Source organism: Lytechinus pictus, chromosome 3 (genome assembly GCF_037042905.1).
Source record: "Lytechinus pictus isolate F3 Inbred chromosome 3, Lp3.0, whole genome shotgun sequence".
Classification (NCBI taxonomy): Eukaryota; Metazoa; Echinodermata; class Echinoidea; order Temnopleuroida; family Toxopneustidae; genus Lytechinus; species Lytechinus pictus.
The window spans coordinates 78,671,212-78,697,689 of NC_087247.1; the positions used below are offsets into that span (position 1 = coordinate 78,671,212).

Below are 26,478 nucleotides of genomic sequence, written 5' to 3' on the forward strand. Positions count from 1 at the left end.
CTTGCAGAGGCCCAGTGTGGGGACATTGGAATTTGCTTGGGTGTGTGGTCTCTATGACCAATCAGAGCGCAGTATACTTGTTTTTAAACTGCTAAATGTACTTGGCCTATAAAAAGCTGGCTGCTGACCCATCTAAGATACCTCTTCTTAATATAAAAATTATATCATATTAAAGCTTAGATTTTCAGCTTTATCATAATCTAAATATTATTTGGGCCCAACCAGAAATTAAGTGTAAAAACAACAAGTTTTGTTGCATGAAAATAATTATTTTGTTTCATGTTTTAGATCAAAAGTTTCACCTATGTTACAAAATCTTTTTAAAAATCCAGACACATGACCTGAAAGAATGATATTTCTTCTTTATAAAGATAACAAAACATGAAATTTTGTCAATATTTAGAGCAGCAATGGCCGAATAAAAAGAGGTGTTTTCGTCCGCACCAAGCTCATTAACTATGCAAAAACCCTCTAGTCATGAATATCACTTGCATATAAGAAGCTACTTTTTGAGGGCTTGCCGACTGACTGTTTATGAAGCTGTGTTAAAATAGACGTTACGAACGACTGGTATCCCATCTTGTAATTATGTGCACAAAATCCAAAGGAAGGATCACCAGTCCTTTGTAAAGTCACTTGTAATTTGTGATTAGCTTTATAAAACACCTACCAGAAATCATTCTCTTTATGTGTTGAGTTTGTGATTAGGATCATTTTTAATAAACTCCGATTAGGTTTTAGCGCTAGAGAAAGTAATTTAAATTATGTTTCAAACACCAATACAAACACTGACACTGACCTTGCAATCACCCACTATATATCACATTCATTTAACCTGTTATTTACCTCACATCCCAGGTAACAATACTGTCTATTTAAAAGGAATGAATCAACTTTGTTGCGGGTAGGAAATATGCTTCTCATGAAGATGAATGGTGATTGAACTATCTAAAAAGTCAAGGCAATACAAGGCAGCCAGAGCAGGAGGCCATAGGCAGTGGCTTCCAACACACAGAGCCAACGACTACAGGAAATTCTTTACAATGGTTTGGAGGAATCTTATCATAGGTATCTTAATGAATAACTGACTACATGTCTTTGGGTGTGTTTATGCTTCCACTGCGTAGACAGAATCAGCGTTTTCAAACGTCATTTAAAAACATCGATCGCAAGCGTGGTTCTGGAGGTGCTGTTTACGCTTAATTTTTCAGAGGCAAAATCGCGATCTGCAGCTGGCTTTGCATCGTAACTTTCATTAAGCAGGAAAGCGAGGTCAAATTGGTCGCGCCCTTTTTCGAAAGGTTTTATCTGAGTGTTGTTATGGTCGACTATTATTTTAACTTCGAACAATTTTCGATCTCTAAGTAATTGCATGGAGCTACATGACATAACTATAGAATTTTCACCATGGTGAGGATAATAGTAAGATAAAATAAAGTATACATAAGAAAATAACAAGACATCTATTTGTTTATGCTACTGGGGCTTTTGGCTCAGTGATTTCTCCTCATCATAACTCGTGTTTCTTTTTTTTAAATCTAAATTAGAGGAATAGTAATAGTGAAAGTACTTAACTTAATAATCATACATGCAATGTACATACATTGATCATTAATAGAATCAGAGAGAGATGAGAGGTAATTCCGTGGAGGTAACATGCGACCATGGAGCAATGCGACTGTATTTGCCCGCGGATTTTCATCTCATCGGAAGCATGTACCAAATGACGTCATTTAAACACATTTACAATTGCGGCCCTGTTTATACTTCCCCAGAAAGCCTGATTCTGGTCAAACGACGTTTAGAAACGCACCTTTTTGTAATCGGCGTTCTGAAACGTCGTTTAAATGAAGTAAGCATGGCCGCAACCGTGTTTTGGACTAATCACGTATGAAAACGCTGATTCTGGCCTGAAAAGTGGAAGCATAAACACGGCATTATAAAGCTCTGGCCATTCCAGTCTTGACCTATTGGACTTCAGTGATAATTGAATTAGCAGCTAAATCTTAATCCTTTTAACGTACCAAAATTCATGAAGAGTAGACATGAGAACAGATGAAGAAATTGCAGATTACATTTTCTTTGTACCGAACCTTCAAATGATCAAAAGTGAATGTAATGTGTTGTTTTAAAATCTACAAAACCTGATAGAAAAATTTGGCAAAATGATTACTGGTGAAATTTTTCTGCTCTCGGCATTCTGACATCTTAAACGAAACATCTGCAATAGATACGACACTAACCTGACGATACCAGCTGAAATAAGTTTGCCTATCTTTCTCTTAGAGACCACAGTATAGTGCATGTTAAGACGACCATACTCCCACTGCACTGGACAGTAGGCATCAACAGCATTGCATAACCAGTAGTAGGAAGAACGTCTGTAAGAAAAAACAAACACAAATAAATTTGATATTAACAAGTACAGGGGCCCGTTGCAGAAAGAGTTGCAATCAAATGCATCTCCAAAAATCATGCGCAACTTCATTTTCAACCAATCAACAGTGCGCATTTTGGACTTGCGATTGATTTTTTTACTTGCGTTTAAACGCAACTCTTTCTGCAACGGGCCCCAGGACTAACATGATCCAATTTGTCAAATTTTATTTTAGCATGTCACTACACAGAAAATGAACTCAATGATGCAATGCTCATTTAAAAAAATCTAAAATGGCATGCACCTTCGTAAGCTCAAGGATATACACTGCGTCCCACAAAAAAGAAAAACATGTCTTTAGAGTAAGATATCTCAATGACTGAATATGTTTCAATCATGAAATTAATATTAATCTTCTGCACAACTTGGTTTTGACATTAAATTTTCAACTCTTCTTGCTCATCTATGCATAAAGTATTCATTTCATATTGGGTATCAAAATGAAGAAAAATAGTTGAAGTTTATGATGATGTAAATTACAGACCATAAATCATTTGCAATTGGATATGTTGAAAAAATAACTGGAATCCCAGTTTCCTTTCTTGTGGGATGCACTAAATGAAACATGCAAATCCTCAGAGGTAATAACCTTCACTGGCAATATCAACATGGAAACTACATATAATACAATATATTCATGATTCTTTCATTTTTTAGCTTTTCAAAGGGAAGTGGCTAAAAATTTCTGTTAAGCAAATATTACCTTGACTGGAACTCCTTTGTGCATAGTGAATGAGTGATGTGTTCAATGGAATCACATAGACAATGAGTGTAGTCATAGGTTGGATATATACACCTGTCACATGAGAAAAAAATTATTATGACATACAAGTACTGTACAAGCTGTTATTTTCGCATACAGAATTTTTCGCAAATCGCAGGGGTCCTGACATTTTCGCGTGTTGTTGAATTCAGCAGCATTTCAAAGAAGCAAAACTAGTGCAAATCTTGTGCAAAAATATGCTCCTTAAAGTCTTTATGCTGATGTGTGTTTTGTACCTAAATTTGTCACGGTAACAACAGTTACAAAGTGTGGAAAAAAGTGGCTTAAATTTCACTTTTTGTACCTTAAGATATGAAATTTCACCATGTCACAGTTTGGTCTGTAAGAGTAATCTTTTGAAGTTGTGTTTTGTTAGATTCACTTTTTAAAATGTTGGTTTCAGTGCAAAAAATTTTAATTTTGTGAGCAGAATCTTACACCTCTAAAAGTTCTGGTCATTTGACTTATGAATATTAATGAGTATGCAAATAGCTGCCAATACATGTGTATAAAGTCAATCAGATGACAATAAAATCAAATTATTTCATGGAAAATACATTGTAATATTACAGTGAGTGAATAAATATTGATAGAATTATGTTAGAAAATAGCTTAGGAGCTGATTTTGTTTGAGAATTTAAAAAAAGTGAAATTCTAGCTAACTTTTTGAATCACTAACTGTACTATGTAAACCTTATTTTTTGTACATGTAGAGGTGAATAGCGCGTTTTCGCCCAGCGTCGTACGACGTAGAACGTAAGGGTCGTGTGCAAAAATCGCCAACTTCCATGGAAACAGGGGCCCGAGCGTTCTTGAGCTCAAATCACGGACGGTTCTTCCGCAAATTAGCGGGCGTCCGCATTAGAACGTAGGATTTGTCAACAGCCGTCAACAGCCAATCAGATCGCTTGTAGAGCGAGCAAGCTGAGCCGATGTAAACACATTCGCCCATCGCGTGCATGCACATGTTGTACTCTACTCTGACTACACTGATAGCTGAAAGCTTCAAAACATGGACTCGAATGCGAGTTTTTCGGTGAGTACCATTTCAATTATACTAAAATCAAGCTAAGTATAATTTCAAAATGTTACAGTAGAAGTTTAAACGAGTATGATTATTGAAATATGATTGAAAAGCCGTTGCATGGCTCGGTCGACGACGCGACTGCAAGACACATGGCACTGCCAGTTGTGTGCACATAGTAGGAACATATACAATGCATATGTTGGCGTGTCAACATTACATGCCAGCCATGCATTGCCTGTAACATCGATCCGGCCGCGTTCAGCGATTTGCGAAACTGCTTACAAGCGAGAGTTGAGCGCGACGGACGCACGAACCAAGAGATCGTTCTACGTCGTAGATAGCGTCGTACGACGCTGGGCGAAAACGCGCTAATATCTCACTTTTTTTCACTACACAGGATGTTTTCAACAGCAAAGCCTTGCTGTTTGGAAAATTGGCACTGACTATTAAATGTGTCAATATTTTCGTGTGTTGTTAAATTAGCAGCCGATCGGCAATTCGCGAAAATAAAATCCCCGCGAAAACAAAAGTATATGCGATAACTGTTCCTGCAACTATAATATGCTGTAAGGCGCTTTGAGCCGTTCTGGGAAAAGCGCTATATAAAAATTTACTATTATTAGTATTATTATTATTGACTTTATTTGTCTCAAAATAAATTACTGTACTACTAGTAATTAAAATATCCAACAAAGATTTAATGAAATGAAAACATGTAACAATCTATTGTAACTGAATAATCCTTGTAAACAAAATCTTACCAAAGCTATACAAATAAGCAGAGAGAAAGAGGAAAGGAGAGAGAGAGAGAGGGGGGAGAGGTAAAGAGGATGTATGAAGAAAAGAAGGATGAATCAAATTAAGTCTAGATGGATTCTCAATTGCACACAGTTGAAATTTATGCCTCCGCCATTGCCAAATATGAATTATATTGCATACTGCAAGTATATTCTGATCATGTAAAAACCATCAAATTAATATAAGACTATTCACATTATTAATCTCAGTGTCATTAAAGAAAAGAATTTCTATTTTCCGCATATTCTCATAACGCATAAATGATCTACATAAGAATTTGATCTGTCAAAGGGTACTCGCAAAAACAGCAAGTTTTAAGGTATATGACCTCTGTGACAATGAACCTTTGACATCTGTGATTGTCACTCCATATGCATACATGATCCAAATAAGAATTCAATCCATCAAACACTTCTTGAAAACACAATGCCTCTGGCACCACCTACATAGGGTGATTTCAAGGACGGTGTTGAAATCTGGTGTTGTGACAACACTAACACCAGTCACAACATCGTACTTAAAATGATGCTGGTGTTTGGATTGAACTCGGAAAATATGACATATTTCCGGCAGTTCGTATTGGCACTGGTGTTGAATGTCGTCTGCTGTACCAAGCTTCACAGCTGGTGTTGACGATCTATGTGTAATTTCCCCATTCACCAACACCAACCCCCAGGGATTGGGAAAATCGTGATTTCAAGTTCGGTATTGGTGATTTGAAGCCCGTAAAATTAGCTTTTTACAGTTAACATGAGTACAAATCAGTAGAGCCTTAAATATTTCAATGGACAATAATTTTTGTTCTTTCAGATTCTTGAATTGATTTTGGCCTTGGCATTCTGTACGATGAGATTTTTCTCTAATTTCTCCCCAATTTCACTTTCGTGAAGTTCTCGCATAAAGTTGAGATGATCTAGCAGCGCAGCGCAGAGGCATGACGTAATTGGCTATCAATATCGCAAACGGTATCGTTCCTCTGAATCAAGCTCAGTGTTGGAGCTTGGTTCAGCAGCCTTTTCAAACTCTCAACACCAACACTGAACACCGAACTTGAATCACCCAGTGGACGGAGGCATAAAAATATCAAATTCAACAACAAATTATTGCATTCTACAATATATTGTTATTATACAGTTACAAACCATGGTTATTCAAGAACTAAGTTATTTAAATCATTACCATTATTATCAGGTTTTCAGTATATGAACCATTGATCTTTAGTTCTATGATGAGGAGTGTATTTGATATGGTAATATACTGGATCCTTGCTCTTGAGTAGTAACTATGTTATTAAATGAAAGTACTAACCATTGATCTTTAGTTCTATGATGTGGAGTGTATTTGATATGATAATATACTGGATCCTTGCTCTTGAGTAGTAACTATGTTAATAAATGAAAGTACTAACTATTGATCTTTAGTTCTATGATGAGGAGTGTATTTGATATGGTAATATACTGGATCCTTGCTCTTGAGTAGTCACTATGTTATTAAATGAAAGTACTAACCATTGATCTTTAGTTCTATGATGTGGAGTGTATTTGATATGATAATATACGGGATCCTTGCTCTTGAGTAATAACTATGTTAATAAATGAAAGTACTAACTATTGATCTTTAGTTCTATGATGAGGAGTGTATTTGATATGGTAATATACTGGATCCTTGCTCTTGAGTAGTAACTATGTTAATAAATGAAGGTACTAACCATTGATCTTTAGTTCTATGATGAGGAGTGTATTTGATATGATAATATACTGGATCCTTGCTCTTGAGTTGTAACTATGTTAATAAATGAAAGTACTAACCATTGATCTTTAGTTCTATGATGAAGAGTGTATTTGATATGGTAATATACTGGATCCTTGCTCTTGAGTAGTAACTATGTTAATAAATGAAAGTACTAACCATTGATCTTTAGTTGTATGAGGAGTGTATTTGATATGATAATATACTGGATCCTTGCTCTTGAGTAGTAACTATGTTAATAAATGAAAGTACTAACCATTGATCTTTAGTTCTATGAGGAGTGTATTTGATATGGTAATATACTGGACCCTTGCTCTTGAGTAGTAACTATGTTAATAAATGAAAGTACTAACTATTGATCTTTAGTTTTATGATGAGGAGTGTATTTGATATGGTAATATACTGGATCCTTGCTCTTGAGTAGTAACTATGTTATTAAATGAAAGTACTAATCATTGATCTTTAGTTCTATGATGAGGAGTGTATTTGATATGGTAATATACTGGATCCTTGCTCTTGAGTAGTAACTATGTTAATAAATGAAAGTACTAACCATTGATCTTTAGTTCTATGATGAAGAGTGTATTTGATACGGTAATATACTGGACCCTTGCTCTTGAGTAGTAACTATGTTAATAAATGAAGGTACTAACCATTGATCTTTAGTTCTATGATGAGGAGTGTATTTGATATGATAATAAACTGGATCCTTGCTCTTGAGTAGTAACTATGTTATTAAATGAAAGTACTAACCATTGATCTTTAGTTCTATGAGGAGTGTATTTGATATGATAATAAACTGGATCCTTGCTCTTGAGTAGTAACTATGTTAATAAATGAAAGTACTAACCATTGATCTTTAGTTCTATGATGAAGAGTGTATTTGATATGATAATATACTGGATCCTTGCTCTTGAGTAGTCACTATGTTATTAAATGAAAGTACTAACCATTGATCTTTAGTTCTATGATGTGGAGTGTATTTGATATGATAATATACTGGATCCTTGCTCTTGAGTAATAACTATGTTAATAAATGAAAGTACTAACTATTGATCTTTAGTTCTATGATGAGGAGTGTATTTGATATGGTAATATACTGGATCCTTGCTCTTGAGTAGTAACTATGTTAATAAATGAAGGTACTAACCATTGATCTTTAGTTCTATGATGATGAGTGTATTTGATATGGTAATATACTGGACCCTTGGTCTTGAGTAGTAACTATGTTAATAAATGAAAGTACTAACCATTGATCTTTAGTTCTATGATGAAGAGTGTATTTGATATGGTAATATACTGGATCCTTGCTCTTGAGTAGTAACTATGTTAATAAATGAAAGTACTAACCATTGATCTTTAGTTCTATGAGGAGTGTATTTGATATGATAATATACTGGATCCTTGCTCTTGAGTAGTAACTATGTTAATAAATGAAAGTACTAACCATTGATCTTTAGTTCTATGAGGAGTGTATTTGATATGGTAATATACTGGACCCTTGCTCTTGAGTAGTAACTATGTTAATAAATGAAAGTACTTACTATTGATCTTTAGTTATATGATGAGGAGTGTATTTGATATGGTAATATACTGGATCCTTGCTCTTGAGTAGTAACTATGTTATTAAATGAAAGTACTAATCATTGATCTTTAGTTCTATGATGAGGAGTGTATTTGATATGGTAATATACTGGATCCTTGCTCTTGAGTAGTAACTATGTTAATAAATGAAAGTACTAACCATTGATCTTTAGTTCTATGATGAAGAGTGTATTTGATATGGTAATATACTGGACCCTTGCTCTTGAGTAGTAACTATGTTAATAAATGAAGGTACTAACCATTGATCTTTAGTTCTATGATGAGGAGTGTATTTGATATGATAATATACTGGATCCTTGCTGTTGAGTAGTAACTATGTTAATAAATGAAAGTACTAACCATTGATCTTTAGTTCTATGATGAGGAGTGTATTTGATATGGTAATATACTGGATCCTTGCTCTTGAGTAGTAACTATGTTATTAAATGAAAGTACTAACCATTGATCTTTAGTTCTATGATGATGAGTGTATTTGATATGGTAATATACTGGACCCTTGCTCTTGAGTAGTAACTATGTTAATAAATGAAAGTACTAACCATTGATCTTTAGTTCTATGATGAAGAGTGTATTTGATACGGTAATATACTGGACCCTTGCTCTTGAGTAGTAACTATGTTAATAAATGAAGGTACTAACCATTGATCTTTAGTTCTATGATGAGGAGTGTATTTGATATGATAATAAACTGGATCCTTGCTCTTGAGTAGTAACTATGTTATTAAATGAAAGTACTAACCATTGATCTTTAGTTCTATGAGGAGTGTATTTGATATGATAATAAACTGGATCCTTGCTCTTGAGTAGTAACTATGTTAATAAATGAAAGTACTAACCATTGATCTTTAGTTCTATGATGAAGAGTGTATTTGATATGATAATATACTGGATCCTTGCTCTTGAGTAGTCACTATGTTAATAAATGAAAGTACTAACCATTGATCTTTAGTTCTATGATGAGGAGTGTATTTGATATGATAATATACTGGATCCTTGCTCTTGAGTAGTAACTATGTTATTAAATGAAAGTACTAACCATTGATCTTTAGTTCTATGATGAAGAGTGTATTTGATATGATAATATACTGGATCCTTGCTCTTGAGTAGTAACTATGTTAATAAATGAAAGTACCAACCATTGATCTTTAGTTCTATGATGAGGAGTGTATTTGATATGATAATAAACTGGATCCTTGCTCTTGAGTAGTAACTATGTTATTAAATGAAAGTACTAACCATTGATCTTTAGTTCTATGAGGAGTGTATTTGATATGATAATAAACTGGATCCTTGCTCTTGAGTAGTAACTATGTTAATAAATGAAAGTACTAACCATTGATCTTTAGTTCTATGAGGAGTGTATTTGATATGATAATATACTGGATCCTAGCTCTTGAGTAGTAACTATGTTATTAAATGAAAGTACTAACCATTGATCTTTAGTTCTATGATGAAGAGTGTATTTGATATGATAATATACTGGATCCTAGCTCTTGAGTAGTAACTATGTTATTAAATGAAAGTACTAACCATTGATCTTTAGTTCTATGATGAGGAGTGTATTTGATATGATAATAAACTGGATCCTTGCTCTTGAGTAGTAACTATGTTAATAAATGAAAGTACTAACCATTGATCTTTAGTTCTATGATGAGGAGTGTATTTGATATGATAATAAACTGGATCCTTGCTCTTGAGTAGTAACTATGTTAATAAATGAAAGTACTTACTATTGATCTTTAGTTCTATGATGAGGAGTGTATTTGATATGATAATAAACTGGATCCTTGCTCTTGAGTAGTAACTATGTTAATAAATGAAAGTACTAACCATTGATCTTTAGTTCTATGATGAGGAGTGTATTTGATATGATAATATACTGGATCCTAGCTCTTGAGTAGTAACTATGTTAATAAATGAAAGTACTAACCATTGATCTTTAGTTCTATGATGAAGAGTGTATTTGATATGGTAATATACTGGATCCTAGCTCTTGAGTAGTAACTATGTTATTAAATGAAAGTACTAACCATTGATCTTTAGTTCTATGATGATGAGTGTATTTGATATGGTAATATACTGGACCCTTGCTCTTGAGTAGTAACTATGTTAATAAATGAAAGTACTAACCATTGATCTTTAGTTCTATGATGAGGAGTGTATTTGATACGGTAAGCTACTGGATCCTTCTTGCCCTCTTCGAGCGTGGTCTTCATACGTAGTGTCACTTCACCTTCTTCAAACTTGCCTTTCTTCATATCCTGTTAAAATCAACATATCAAAGCTTAATATAATTTTCTCAAACAAGTTTCATCCATGTTTTCTCTTCATTATTGTTCCCATCAATGACAGATTTCTTCACTCTGATAACAATGTTACATACATACATGTCAGAGATACATCATTTTATTTTGCTGCTTTTACGCTTTGGTATCAATGTTACATATTGCACATATCAGGAACAAAGTTGATTTTGTTACTCTCATCTAAAACAGACAGACCAAAATTTTTAAACAGTAGAAATAAGAGATCAAGGACAAGATTTGGATGGGTAGTTTAGGGAATGTGGAGAATTGTTAGGTGGAAATAGGTTTCCTCAGAAGATAAAAGGATTAGTTTATATGAGTTGTGTGAGATCAGTGATGTTGTATGGGAGTCATACATGGTGTTTGAGTGAAAACATGATTTGGATTAGAGGACTGACAGCAACGGTGAGAATGATGTGTGGTGTAAATCCCTGTAGTTAGGGACTAAATCAGATTTAAAAGCTGGATGACTGACTGACCCATTTTATTTACCTCAAAAAGTCTCAGACTTTCTTCTACAGGCCTATCTCTCCATGGTGAATCTTGTACATTGAATCCTTTCAGGTCTTCTGATTTCATATGACATGCATAGGCAAGATTTCTACCAAAGAAATGTAAAGATATGATATTGCAATATCATATTTAAATCATGAATGTGAATTAAAATTATGCAATGCAGACACCAAATGAGCAGAATTAATCTTCTTATGGGCAATTCTAAAATACTTTCATGCATATTCAACCCACTCCTAAATCACTTAATGAATTTCGCAAGTCGTTATCATTTGATAGCATGACAAATTTCATACAAACTAGAAAACAGAGACAAATAATTTCAGCAATGTCCCACATATATGAGGTCAGATGTTTGTATATTTGGAGTTACTGCCCTTATGGATACTTTTTATTGACTTCGTTCATTTTAGTCTCTAAACCATTCAAATTATTATATTACATTTCACACATATCTGTCAAATTATTACTGTTTCATTTAAAGTCATATTTCAACTTTCTCAACCATATATATATCACTTTCTTTGTCGAAAAAAACTCTTACATCAAGGTGAATTAAAAGTGTCCAATACAATTTCAAATTTATAAATCAACATTTTACTTCCAGTCAACTGTAAATATTGTTAAAAAGGACAAGTTTTTTGGCAATTAACATAGACCTGATCAACTTGATAACTTGAGTTCTATTGAAAAATCAAGTAATCCAGGTATAAAAACATGAACAAGGTTCTTTTTTGCCTGTTATGAGTCATCCTAATAAGAAAAGAAAACAAGATCCTGTTTAATGGAACCTTTTTAGGGTAAAGATTATGTATGTAGTCCTAAAAGGGACCGTTTGTTAATTCTTTCTTGATTGTATGTTAGCTCTGAAAAGAACATTTAACGACGTTTTGACCAGATCCTGTTTGGGATCACATCTCTAGAGGTATAAATACCATACAAAGACATTGGTGTCCATTGGTGTCCATAGGTGTGGTTTATAGAGACAATGACCAGCATATATCTTAAATGAGAGACAGGATGTGTCGTACAGGATGTGTAAACGGTCAAGCAATGCTTTCTTTTGTCCAATATTTAATCTTCTTTACTTATTCTGAGGGTTTTAATTCCAATATCTAGGTTGTCCTAAAGGATGTATGGATTGGTATTTGACAAAAAGACTTTATTCCTGAAATAGGTTCAGGTTTGGTCTACACAATGTTAGAAGGAGTCTTTTATTTAGAGCACTGTCTCATACAGAGTTGAACAGTGTCACTGGAATAGGCTCTTACTTGCATACCGTAAGTAACGGTCTATTAACCGCACCTTTTTCTCGGCGGGATAGAAGCAAAAGTCGGGGGTGCGGTTTATCCACTGACGGGTCTGAGCCAGCCCGCCGTAACCCCTCCCGAACATGTAAGACGTCTGCCAGTTCACAACACATCGAGTGGCCGGGCGTAGCCGCCCAGGGCAATGTCGTTTAGAGGGGTATGAGCCGCGGGTAATGGGAAGCGATTATTACGATCTTAATCAAATATTGTCCATAACAAACGCACCCACCTTCATGACACTAATTTCGACTTTATTCTCGATTCAAAGCAGCAAAGTACCCTGGCTAAGTTCAAAGAGAAACCAAGCATACTCGGTAATATTTTGTCACAGCTGAGCGAGAGTTGAGCGAGCTGAGAGCTAGCTTGCGTTGTATTGTGGTTATATAGTGCGACTTAAGCTGGCGCTATTCATTTTAACCCTCGCCGGCCGGCCGCGAAAGTCCCGTTTCGTGCCAGCTTATTTTTTCTTTCTTGTTTGCTTTTCATAAGATACCATGTACACCACGTACGAGAGAGACGGCACGAAGCCGTAAAAACAATTGGAAAAAATGCAAATTTCTTTGTTTCTTGAACCTTCCTGTAATCCCGTATCCAAAATTCATGCAAAATTAAGACATCGAATGCTAGACAAATTCTGAAAGTGATTGTGAGGTTGTGATGCAAGAAATGTGAATGTTTCTTCCTCCTACGCCGGGAAAGACAAATCATAATTTGATAAGATGTACTGCTGGTACCGTATCGTAGTTTGCAATGTAAGAACGGCAGTGCTGTGTGTGTGTACACTGTGACTGTGAGGTGAGTGAGTGTGTAAGTGGCCAATATTGTCGGGACTTTTCTTTCTTGCTAACATTTAGATAAATTGATCAAGAACAGCAGATTTCCGCATACCGGTAATCTCTTTGGATACCTTGAAATCTTTAACTGAGTTTTTGTTTCTTCGTACATCAAATATGTATGTAAATGTTAGAAGGATTTTTTTTTTTTTTTTTTTTTTTTTTTTTTAGTCCAAAGTTGGGGGTGCGGTTTATAGTCCGTTACTTACGGTACTTGCAGTAGGAATATCAGTGGTCATACAAGTGAGCATACTACTGGTATGTCAAACCATACATCATTCATTTCATTATAAGTCTATAGGTCTATGCTTGATCTATGGGGCATCCAACCAATCCAAACCAGAAGGGAAAAACTCTTACCTTTTGATGAGTTCCACAGCTAGATCATATAGATTCTGAAAGTAATCTGATGCATGAGTGACCTTGTAGGGTTGATAACCAAGCCAAGTCACCATATTATAGATTGCGGTAAAGAACTTCTCTTCTTCCTTCTCAGGGTTGGTGTCATCATAACGCAGGAATGTAATGCCTCCATTGGCCTTCAACAATAAACATAATTTGAGGTTTCCAAATCAAAACGAGAAAATTATTCGTTTTCATTTCATTAATTATTTCATTTTTTTAACAATAAGACAAGTAATACAAATCATATAATATGATTTGACAGAACTGGAACCTGAAAAAAAACCTTTAGCAATAAACCCTAAAATTGATTTTCATGATTGATTATGCATTGTGGTCAATGAAAACTGTGCCCTTCAATTGATTGCACAGCTTTGTGCAGAGATGCTTAGGCCACACGGCCACTTACGGTATACTTAGTTCCCACTGCCATGATTCACGCCACAATTAAACCGGCGGTCTTGATCGTGAAGTAATCATAGTGATCAGATCAGTCGTGGCAATCGTATTCAAATTTTGAATGGTTAAAAAAATTTGCAGTCAGTTACGAAAGGCAAATCATGGCGTAAATCGTGACAGTAAAAACTAGGTATTACCGCAGCTACGTAAGGGGCCGTGTGACCTAAGCATAATACACCAACAGACAGTGGACCAGTTAATTAATATAATACTTGTTTCATTTTTAAAATAGTACTTTTTAGAAGTTGGGGAGGTTATTCATGAGGACTGTATCAAACATCCTCAATGGCAAAGCTGTTTTGTTATCGAGGATCGGTTATCCAGAGCACATTTTAAAATGACATGAACATTTAGAAGAGATACACTGTACATCGGCTCTAGGGACTGGATACAGAAAAAATATGCAACAAAAAATTAGAAGCTTGCATTTAGGGCATGCATATGATTTTTATAAATTGTATTCAAATTCAACTCTTTAACAACAGACCACTGCTATGTGTTTTTATCTTTGATAGAATCTTGGAAATTACAGGATACTTATTATTCTTACCCTTGCATAACCAAAGTTAAAGTTGATCGCCTTTGCATGTCCAATGTGAAGAATGCCATTAGGTTCAGGTGGAAAGCGAGTGCGAACCTAGAGAATACAATCATTATTAATATTATAATTAATATTAGGCTATGTCATAAAAGGGTTTTTTTGCCAATTCCTACCAGTTATGTTTTTTTCGGCTAAGACCTATGGACCGTTGAAATACAGAAATGCATTTTCAGTGTCACCAAAGATCGTGAAACCTTTTTAAGGCCAATATCATACCAAGGGGGTGTTTCACAAAGATTTAAATATGACTTTGAGTCGCACTTAAATGCCTAGTTGCATTTGTTATAAAAGACATGGCCTCATTGGTCAGATCATGCCAAGAGGACATGCACAACTGCGTATTAATCGATAAGATTGCGCGTTTCATATCGAGTACGCGTCTGCATTAAGTGCGACTCTCAGTCATACTTAAATCTTTGTGAAACACCCCCCAGTAATAAAAAAAAAGATTACCATGCAAGACTTCTCAATTTTGAATTCATCAGAAGTTCAGAACATAACATCATACTGTTATATGGGTGTGACCATATTGTTCTGCTTGTTTACCATTTTTAAAACTCCACTGCAGAGTACAACTGAAATGCAGCACAGTAAGAGTCCCAAACAAGCAGAAAAAATGGACGTACCCATACATAATTCGATATCATGCTATGGGCTGATAAATTCAAGCACAAAAATTGAGATGTCCTGTATGGTAATTTTATTTCTATGGTCCCACTTATAATATAATTTGAAACTCTAAGAAATTTTAGTAATTTACTTGGTTAATTGAATGTCTTTAACTCTATGAATTTCTGATGTAATTATCTTTATTTCAACAGTGGACCAGTCAGTTTGACTTGGCCCTTGTAAAAATATTAAATGTGAACTTCAAAACATTTTATCATCATCAGTAAGAGTAATAAACTAATTTCTTGTTATTATGTGACTTATCAAAATGGGTTGTGTTTACAAGTAAATTTTTATTTAAACATTTTTCTCTCCTCTTATACACAGTGGGTTCTTAATATACATACACAATTACTTTTGGTATCATTCCAATTAGTCTCCTCTATCAAAATTTGATGCTTGATATTTCTAAAATATTGTCAGAAAATATCACTTTACACTAACTTGCAGATTAACCATTGCAAGTAAATACCAGTACTTGCTCTAACTCATCATTATTTTCTACAACAAATTCAAATATTTCCAAATAAAAAAAAATAAGTGGAGCACCTCTGGCAGTCTCACCTGCATCGCGCGATTCAATATAGCAGCAGTGCTGACTTTGAAAACTTCTATAAAATAATTATTCACAAAAACACCATTCATATAATGATACAATACTACGTTCATTGACAATAATTGACATTTGACCTTGATCATGCGACCTAAGACTTGTCAGTGATACTCGATTACCCCTATATCCACATTATATAAACTATATCTATAAACTTTGAAAGTTATGACAGCAATCTAATAATTACCTCCAAAATGGCCAAATTCAATTACCTTAAACGACCTTTGACTTTGGTCATGTCACCTGAAACTCGAATGAGAGATGTTCAGTGATTCTTGATTACACTTATGTCCAAGTTTCATGAATCAGATCAATAATCTTTTAAAGTTATGATGGTAATTCAACAGTAACCACCAACATGGCCAAAGCTCATTGACCTTTGACCTTGGTCATGTGACCTGAAATTCGCACAGGATGTTCAGTGATACTTGATTATTCTTTCAAAGTTATGATGGTAATTCAACCGATACCCCCAACTTGGCCAAAGTTCATTGACCCTAAATTACCTTTGACCTTGGTCATGTGACTTGAAACTCAGGCAGGACGTTCAGTAATACTTGATTAACTTTATGTCCAAGTTTCATGAACTAGGTCCATATATTTTCTAAGTTATGATGACATTTCAAAAACTTAACCTTAGGTTAAGATTTTGATGTTGATTCACCCAACATGGTCTAAGCTCATTGACCCTAAATGACCTTTGACCTTGGTCATGTGACCTGAAACTAAGGCAGGATGTTCAGTAATACTTGATTAACCTTATGGCCAAGTTTCATGAACTAGGTCCATATTCTTTCTAGGTTATGCTGTCATTTAAAAAACTTGACCTTCGGTTAAGATTTGGTGTTGACGCCGCCGTCGCCGGAAAAGCGGCGCCTATAGTCTCACTCTGCTTCTCAGGTGAGACAAAAAACATCCAATATGACCTCATTGTGGGGAAAAATGTAAGGGCTGTTCTTGTAGCATCTCTGAGTTAAGACTATGCCTTGGATGTTATTAACCTCACACTATGTGGTCAGAATTTGGTAAATGTATTCTTTTTTTTGTGTGTGTGTGTGTGTGATTTGTCGATGTTTAACACAAAAGGAAGCTTAGCATGTGTTGGGGCAGCTTTACATATTTCCATGCCTGCTAAAAGAGGTTGAGTCATTGTTGTCTATTATTTAGATACATGTAGGTACAAGTGCACTCCATATATTAATATCAACTTGAATCAGGAGAGTGTTTCACGAAACAAGTAGTCTGCAACTTTCAATGACAAATTAGCTCTGAGCCAGTCAGATACAAGTATTTCAGTAGCTTATAACACAACTCTTGAAAAATCATGTAAATCAAATTTAATATGTACCTGTCCTCCTGTGATTTTCAAGTGCTCTTGAAGTAGTTCCATCGTCCTGGGTGTAATCACATATCCATCAGTCTTATAATTTTCACCTGGTAAGTAATATAACAAGTGCATAAGTTAGGATGAAAAATATGCACTTTATTCAGCAAGATAATCTTTTGTTAATACCGAATGTTCAAAGGGTCTTTACAAATATAGTCTTAGGATTAAAGTAAGTGGTCTTGATCTTTCATTTGGAAATAGATTACAATTTGATGACACCAGACTCTAGGAAAGAAATGAAAATTCTGGTAACACATCAGTATACATGTGTGTGGGTTCTGCTAATTATTCTGTCTTCACAAATTGTATCATAATGACTTTCCAGGTGAGGCAAGAAAAATATACACAACTTCTATTGGTCATAAAACTTGAGTCCAAACTTTTTGATTGAAGCACCTTTAAATCAATGAACATGCTATGGCAACTGATGCCAAACTATCTTAACCTTACAATGAAGAAATCATTGGTGGAACCCACTTATACACCTGTTGCAAACAATTGCACCACTTCATAGACCTGTATGAAAGTAGTTTCCAAAATTAAAGTCACTCTTATCTTCCTGAGGGGAAGATGGATGGTTAAACCAGGGAAGTGTTATAGAAGGAAATGAAACTCGAAAAGTTCCCTTTGTAGCATGCGCGGAGCCGTTGTTATTCTCCATAATTGGCTTAATCCCCTGCGGTCGGTCGTAAAGTCCGCTCACGGTCGCGACAGTGCGGAAGTACAGGACTCGCGCAGTGCAATATGGGATACGCTTATCTGCGAAGATGGACGCCGATTGTAAACACAGTGACATTGACGATATTCTTCGAAACACAATTCTTGGTTTCAAGATAAATAATTGAATTCAAATATCTTTAAAACTTAACAAGTTAGTCTCCTGCATTGTCATTGCAACGAGACTTCGTCTTCGGGGACTGTATACACCTCGTAAGCCTGCGCTCCGGGCCTACGCTATCCCGGTAGATGTGCAGCCTGAGCCGCACGCAAAATCGTTCCCATCGAAACTGAACTTAAAATGAAACTTCCCAAAGCCCACCAAACACAGCATTTAATGATTTAATAATGGAACATAAACTGAAATAAATAAATCATGGTCATTTCCATGCAATCTTATACCATTATTCAGCTGCACGAAAGTCGCTTTCCATGCACGCGTGGCGCTCGAATCGAGTCGATCAACGGCCAAACTGGAGATTTCGGTGAAAATCAACCAACTTTGAAGTACCATAACTTTTAGGCACGCGAGAACACGCCAATGAGACAACTACCATCATAAAGATATTTTATTCCTCTTCACTTACATATAACAGAAGAATAGCCAAGATTAGCGGGTCATACAATGAAATCTACATATCATATCATATACAAAAATGTAAACAAATAGATAACAAACCTTGTTACTCCGGTTTACGAAAAGTGAATTTGATGAATGAGATATCGGCTGAATCGTTAGAATACACTGGGTGCGAATGTGATAACTACGCATGTCTCCAGCAATCAACAGAGTGGTGCGCAGCCAAAACGTGTACATATAACTTTTCACTCTGAACTCAGCTATTGAGAAATCATGTAAATGACGTCATGTTATCGGCTCCGAGGTAGTGAGATCAAAAGACGAAGTCGTTTGGCTAGGAGAGCGGAGATTAGGAGCGAGGCAGGGAAAGCGATAAAAGTAAGCCTTGGTTGCGTAATCATTGCGGCCTGCAGGGGTATTTTGGGGGCTGGTGAGAGACTTATCAGCAGTTATCAGCAGGGTGTCCCCTCTCAATTTCACTTCGGATTTGCCTAAAGGGGGCAATAAAATCTTACTTTTCGAGTTTCATTTCCTTCTATAACACTTCCCTGGTTAAACCAAGGAATACAGGATCAACATTCAACCAAATTTTTGTTTTAAAACAGGAAAGGGCAAATTCAATATCAGTTACACATTTGTTCTCAAATGGGTAATGCATATCTTTTTACTAGACAAACAAATCTCAACACACTTGAACATTGGTACAGAACAGTTATGCATTTTACTATACATTTGTATAAACCCTACTGAGTGCTCAATGCACTAATTATCATGGTTGCTACAAAGTTTAATCAGAAAGTAGACATAAAGATGTTATGATGAAATATAATCTCACCTGGTTTGTGAAATTTGACAGCTTCACCCATTAGTTGATTGACAGATGAGAATGATTTTTGTTCAGCAGGAGATTCTAATTCTTTCTCAGGTTCAGACTTCTTCTCTTCTTCTTTTGATTTCTTGACTGATTTGCCTTTGCTATCACTGCTAGATTTCTCTTTCTTTCCATCCTTCCAAAGGAGGAAAATAGATTTACATCATTGCAAATAAATCTCACTACATATCACTACCCATGTAATGGGTCTAAAGAAATTAGGAGAGGGTTGTTACATTAAAAATAACTGAACATCATATATTTTCTATGAAATTCGTTGGTGAATATGTTAAATGGATTTTTGACGTATTACCCTCCTCTTTTAATTTAACATGTCTTATACCCCCTTATCCCTGCCTCCCACCTCTTTTTTTTTTTATTGCAGGAATTTTAGATTTTAGATTAATTTTGTTATAATCTCTCATCTTTAATATTGTAATTAGTTTTTCTTTCTATTATGTTTGAATTTATTAGTAATGTATCAATGGATTGTGGTGACCCCGCTTTATAAGCATTGTTTCCCAGGGTCTCCGAGCCATCTATATATTTTCTGTTTTTGTTACCTTGTTAATCACTTATTATGTTTTGTTTATCCCTTTGATGGTTTAACAAATGAATGAATTGACTTGAATCAAATGAATTGAATTGAAATAAGTGATGATGATGTAATTACCTTGCTTGGTTTCACCATGTCTGCCTCTGTTTTAGGACCAAGAAGAATGGTCACTTGCATATCAACTTCTGTCTTGATAGCCTTACCATCTGCCCACTTTAGTTTCTGACGAACTTCACCTGATAAAAACAAACATGACTAATTATGAAACAAATATTTAAAAATCAGCTTTGGAAATAGTTTCATAATGTGAATAATATTTTGTACTTCCATTCTTATATTACAAAATTACAAAAGTGCAGATATCTAAGTGCTAGGCTTATGTCATTTAACTTCATTTCTCATGAAAGGTGACACATAATGGCATATGTATAACACTATAGGGAGAAACAACAATAAGGATGGAATTGTGACTTACTAATGATCAGGCCCATATTGTAATGATATCTCTTCTCAACAAGCCCTTCTTTGTGCTTGCTTATGGCCTTTTCCACCTGTATTAGAAACAAAACAGAACAGAGTGTCATAGGGACTAAAATACATAAATAAAATCAATATTTTTTTTTGCTTTAGAAGGAATATGGTACATCAATCTTATAATTCATACCTAAAAACATAATTGAAAGGTCATCTTCTAAAATATCAATATCTCATTTTATTTTTCATCAAGATAGCATATGTTACAAAAAAAAAATTATCTACCATAAAGTTTTTCTATGAAAAAAAATAATTACAAAATTAAATGGATTCTTGACTGAAATTTGTACCTCTGCCATTGCCAGATCAGAAATATGTACCTAACTTTTTGTTTTTATGATGGCATGAGTAACCTTTGAACTTTGTCCTTGTGACCAAAATCTCAGATCATCACATACATGAGTTAAGATTTGAAGTTGGTCCGTCAGGTGGATAATTGGTTTTCATAAGAACAAGATATTTTAATGTATGTAAAGACCTATGACCTTGTACACTCAAAATCCCATGAAATCATTGTCAATCCTACATTAGCCAAGTATGAAAATGATCCATTAAAAGATTATATGGTTAGTGCAAGAAAAAGATGTCTTTGTGTATATATGAGGGATGCCACTCGATCACCTAAAAAAAAACTGAAACCTATCACGAAGGGTAAAATATGTGCAGAAAGCACACAATACGAGCGTGAAGCAAGAAGTCCCTGCAGCAGGGGTTAGGCCTTTGGGCCTGTTTAAGGGCCCTGGAAAGTATCTAATAAATCTTTGCCCTATTTTGGACCATTTCATAATATTTTTTAAACCTTGGTCCCTTTTCCAGCAACATATATTCATGAAAGCAATTACACTTCATAAATTAAGACTTGCCACTTTTCACTGAAACCCAAGAAGTAATTAAAAAAAGAATATTTTTTAACTCTTATTTCTACAATCACATGTTTACTGAGTTAATCTCCAAAGTAACCCCTTCCCCCTCAAAAACTTCCAGTTCGATGAGTCTAAATTTGGTAGGAATGTGTCGGTCATCTATTCAAATATATGAAATAAGGAGGTAATTATCAAATATCAAGAGTTTTTGAAAAAATTATGATAAATGAGAACATGTAAATTTGCAATAATGGGGCCTTCACTGCCAAACTTCTCCCCAGAGCTTCAGGCAGTCACAGCGCTGGAGAATCCGCTAAGAAACCTATTGCTGAAATGTTGTCATACAAATTTCACCACACGACGGTTGTTGGGTGCTCATCCTAGTACTTAAGCGAGTGAATGAAGTGCACCTTTAACACATAATCTAGTCGTAGTTATTTTACTATAGATGGTTCCCCCGGTCAAAAAAGTGCAATGAGCCCAAAATAGTGTACCGGTACTAGTATCTCTCTAGCTCTGTGATTGGACATGAAAATGAGAAAGAGAGGGGAGGAGAAAGGCGGTATATTCCAACTTTTTTCTGATACATTAAAGCTCGTGGATAGTGTTGGTAAAGGATACAAAAATTCCACTTGAATGGATCTTTTCCATTGAATAACAATCGCTGATAATAGTTCAATGAGAAATTGACAGAATTTCTTCTTGGAAATATTAAAATTTTAAATAAACACTGAGAAATGAAATCATTTTCCTCGCTGAATTTAAACAGCATTTTGCTGAATTTACGAGCACTCACATAGCGCCCACTATTGTCCACGACTGATTTTCCCCCCTGTTCGTCGATCGCTGGCCATTCCACTTTTACCAACCCGAAATATCCCTGCGAGCGTAGTCTGCTAACTCCGTGTGTACGCTCGCCAGTCGTTGTTATAGCATGGTATCCGTCGAGTTTCTCCCCCAGCGAGTTCGGCGAGGAGCACAGTACAGGCAACGGTAACATTGTAAACAAAAATATGTGGACTTACTTACCCTTATGCTGTCCCTCCAACCTGTAGTTCACATGTTACTTAAGTTTGTTTTGAGGTTCATGTAAACGTATATTCATGAAAACGTATTGGAGATGTTTCTGTGAAAATTTTGGCTACAAATTTCCTCGTGCGACAAGATGCAAGATTGGTTGAACCACGGGATACATTGCACTATACTGCGACCGCCATTGGCCACGCTCGCTAGCTGAGCAAAACATTCACGTACATATTTTTGCGGGTACGACATTATCTTTATGGTGTACGATGATTGTGTTCATGTTTTTCACGTCATATTTCAACGCATGCATTGGGGAAGGGAAATTGGAAGAAAAATGGAGAAAAGAAAGAAAGGGAAAAGTAAACAAAAGGAAGAAGAAAACAAGAAAACAAGAAAATGGACAAGAAAAGGAAAAGAAAGAACATGGAAAGAAGAAAGGGAATGAAAGAGGAAAAGGAAGCGACTGATGTCGGCCTATATACTACAGTGAGAAAGAACAATCGCGAAATACTAATAAATGATGGGGATTTAAAAAATATATATATATATAAGAGATTGGAAAATAGAACAGGTATTTATCTCGGGAATGGGAAGGAAATGAGGCATAAGGAAACAGGAAATTAGAATGGAACAAGTTAATATGATAGCAGGGGCGGATCCAGCTTTCGCCAATATTGGGGGGGGGGGGGATTTTTCATCCATATTTTCCACGATCGACCGCTATAAGCGGGGGGGGGGGGGGGCTGGGCACTTTTTTTTTCCAAAACCGTGTACAAAAACGTAAAAATTACCATAGGATTGTGATTTTTTGCGTGGTCAGCCCCCCCCCCCCCCCCCGACTTTGAAAACCGTTCCGCGGCCCCCTGTAACAGTCAGCTGAGAGCTGAAATTTTTTGGAAATGCCATATTTTTCCTGAAAAAAAAAAAACGTTCTGAGTAATGTTTTTGATCCTGAGCAAGATTCGTATATCTAACTAATAACTACTGCGAACATGAATGTGAAGTGCGAGCCTGATAGAAAGGGACCTGTTCTAATTGCAGTATAGCCATGACGATACGTAGGCCTATTTCACTAAAATCGAATAATGTGAGTGCGGAGTGCGAGTCGATCATTTTTTACATTCAAACCAAGAAAATTGACATTCTAAGCATTTTTTGTAATCCTGAACTGGATAGGTATCCGGGATATGTATATAACTAAACAATACGAGCGCTAAGCGCGATGGGAAAAAATGTGAGATTTAGAGCTAAAAACGGGGCACTATACTATAGCATGACTAGTATTCGTATCTTGTAATTCGTGAAGATGGGTATAATTAGGTATCTTCCTACATCTATATTGCGAGCGCGAAGTGCGAGTAGAAAATTTTTGATATTTTGATCTGAAAACGTCAATATAAGCACTAGTTTCAAACAATGAAAATGAAAATTGTAAATTGGAGTTGGATCGCACTTAAGATTCGAGCGCGAAGCGCGAGCTGATATTCTAAGGACATTTTGTCATCATATGAAAATGGTAATTATCTTCCTATTAGTCTCCCTAATCACGAGATGAAACTTGTCGACATTCTGAAAATAAGACAATATAATTGTTGGGAATTCATGAAATTGTTATCTTATTTACTACTCTGATAAGCCCGATGAGAGCGAGAGCAAGTTCGGAAAACTGGATATTCTTAGCATTTTTGTATTAATGAATAGAAGACATTGGTTGATACATCTTTAACAATTAGTGCAAGCACAACCACGAACCGATAAATTGTCATGAAAAGGGATTTTGAATAGTTTGTTATAGAGTTACATTTCTCACCAATCAAAATGCGAGCGCGCATCGCTAGCTGATAGGTTTTGACAATGACCTGAAAAGGAATATTTTGAGAATTTATGGAATATATGAGAACTAGAGAATGGGTAGTTGACAAATAATGCTGCTAGCTAGCGCGTGGTGTGAGCTGCATTGATAATGAGACATAAAACGGATTACGGCTGCACATTAAAAAAAAATGTAAATCGAACAAAATAATAACAGCTCGATGTCCGAGCTGAAATAGGTTTTGTATATCACACACACACATAAATATATATACATATATATATATATATATATATATATATACACCATATCGGTCTATTGAGGAAGATTTGTATCTCGACATCAAACATGCGAGCGCGAGCGAAAAACTTAAATAATGATATGAAAGATTCTTTTTTTCCAAGCCTTCCCCTCACCTTATTTTATTTACTTGACTTTCTCCTCTATCCCCCATTCTTTTTCTCTCTTCTCTTTTCCCTTTTCCTTTTTTTTTTTTTTTTTTTTTTTTCGTTTTCTTCATTTTATTTTTTTCGTTTTTTCCGCCACTATAGGGGGACCCGGGTACTTCGCCCCCGGATCGGCCTATGCGATGAAACTGAATTGAAAAATGAAGAGAAGGGATTAAGGAAAGGTGGAATTTGGCCCATAAAAACACATCCGGATTGACGATCGAGGATTATAAAAAAAAAGAACGGGAGGAAAAAAATGTGATGACGTATGTGCCATGAAGTCTGGAAGAGCTTGCTAATTTTTTATTGCTGAATTTCGGCGAGGTTTCGGGGGTACCACCCCAGCATTATATCCTAGTTAATGTTAAATCCTAGCCAAAGAATTTGGGGGCATACCCCCCCCCCCATTTTCGCTTTCACCGCCGTATATGTATGGGTGTCCAGTGTCGGTCTTCACGGGGTTGGATAACTGACACAGTTAAGTTTGGTCCCTGATGGGAGTATTTATTTTTTTTACATTTAGGCATATTATTTATCAATATCATTATGATTATTTTTTTTTGAGGGGGGGGGGGGTGGTCAGTTCCATAACCAGTCTTAAATTTGTATGGGGGACAGAATTGCACAAAAGGATAAAATCATTACTAGAAAAGCTGCGAGCGAGCATTTTTTTTTTACCAGAATAATTTGTACTTATTGACTAGACTTGAAAAATGAATATTTTAGGGCAGTTGATATCCTCTTGAACATGTTGAACAGATTGTTATGTCGCTCAAGTCAATGCGAGTGCGAAGCGTGAGCAAATTTTTTGTTTATATTATTAACTATTTCTTTTTTATTATCTATCCCTTCCCCAGGTTTATTATACTTTCTTCCTTCTTTTATAATTTTCTTCCCTAACTCATCTTTTCATTCCCTCCCTCTTCTTTTTCTTTACTGAGCTTCCCTTTTCGCCGCCAATAGAGGGGGGGGGGCCTAAGTGGCCGCTTCGCCCCCATGGATTTGAAAGCCTTGCCTATATACATAATGATCCTGTCTTCATTACAGAATATTTTCACTTTAAATTTCCAGAAAGGCGGATCTAGGGGCGAGGGACCGTCCCCCTTTTTGGTGTAGCAAAAACAAAAAGAAAAAAGGGGGAAAGAAACAAAAACGGAAAAGATGAGGGAAAAGAAATAAGTGAAATATGAGGAGGAAAACGAATGAATAAAATAAGATGAGGGGAAGACTTGGAAAATAAAACAAATCTTTCATGTCACTTTATAAAATTTTCGCTCACTGTTCGTGCTCGCATAGCCTGGTAGGTGATTTACATATCATGCACAATATGGACTTTGAAGTATCACATTTTAAAGTCAATATACAGAACATACTTCAGCTCAGTAATCAAACTTTCATTTCAAAAGTTACAAATTGATTTTTAGCAAGTGTTCTGTAAAAATGTCACTTTTATGGTCTGAATATTAGTATCTTCTACTCGCGCTGTGTAAAAATTGATTGGTTTATAGGTAGGCCTTTATACCTATATTATTTTCTAGGTCTACCTATATACGCTCGCGCCTCGCTCTCGCATCATTGTTCAGTGATATACCTATCC

At 35.5% G+C, this 26,478-nt stretch overlaps 1 protein-coding gene across 1 annotated transcript in view; it reads right to left on the minus strand.

Moving 5' to 3' along the window:
* LOC129256658 (glutamine--tRNA ligase-like) overlaps positions 1–23,287 on the minus strand; it is a 41,833-nt gene extending 18,546 nt beyond the window's left edge. The window contains exons 1-10 of the mRNA XM_054894819.2: positions 20,672–23,287; positions 20,314–20,432; positions 19,605–19,776; positions 17,434–17,519; positions 14,753–14,839; positions 13,702–13,880; positions 11,178–11,286; positions 10,510–10,640; positions 3,141–3,233; positions 2,244–2,381 (exon numbers count right to left, since the gene is read on the minus strand). Of these exons, the coding sequence (XP_054750794.2) occupies positions 2,244–2,381; positions 3,141–3,233; positions 10,510–10,640; positions 11,178–11,286; positions 13,702–13,880; positions 14,753–14,839; positions 17,434–17,519; positions 19,605–19,776; positions 20,314–20,432; positions 20,672–20,780 (1,223 nt within the window). The 5' untranslated portion in view covers positions 20,781–23,287. The remainder of the gene's footprint in view (positions 1–2,243; positions 2,382–3,140; positions 3,234–10,509; positions 10,641–11,177; positions 11,287–13,701; positions 13,881–14,752; positions 14,840–17,433; positions 17,520–19,604; positions 19,777–20,313; positions 20,433–20,671) is intronic.
* Positions 23,288–26,478: the final 3,191 nt, after the last annotated feature.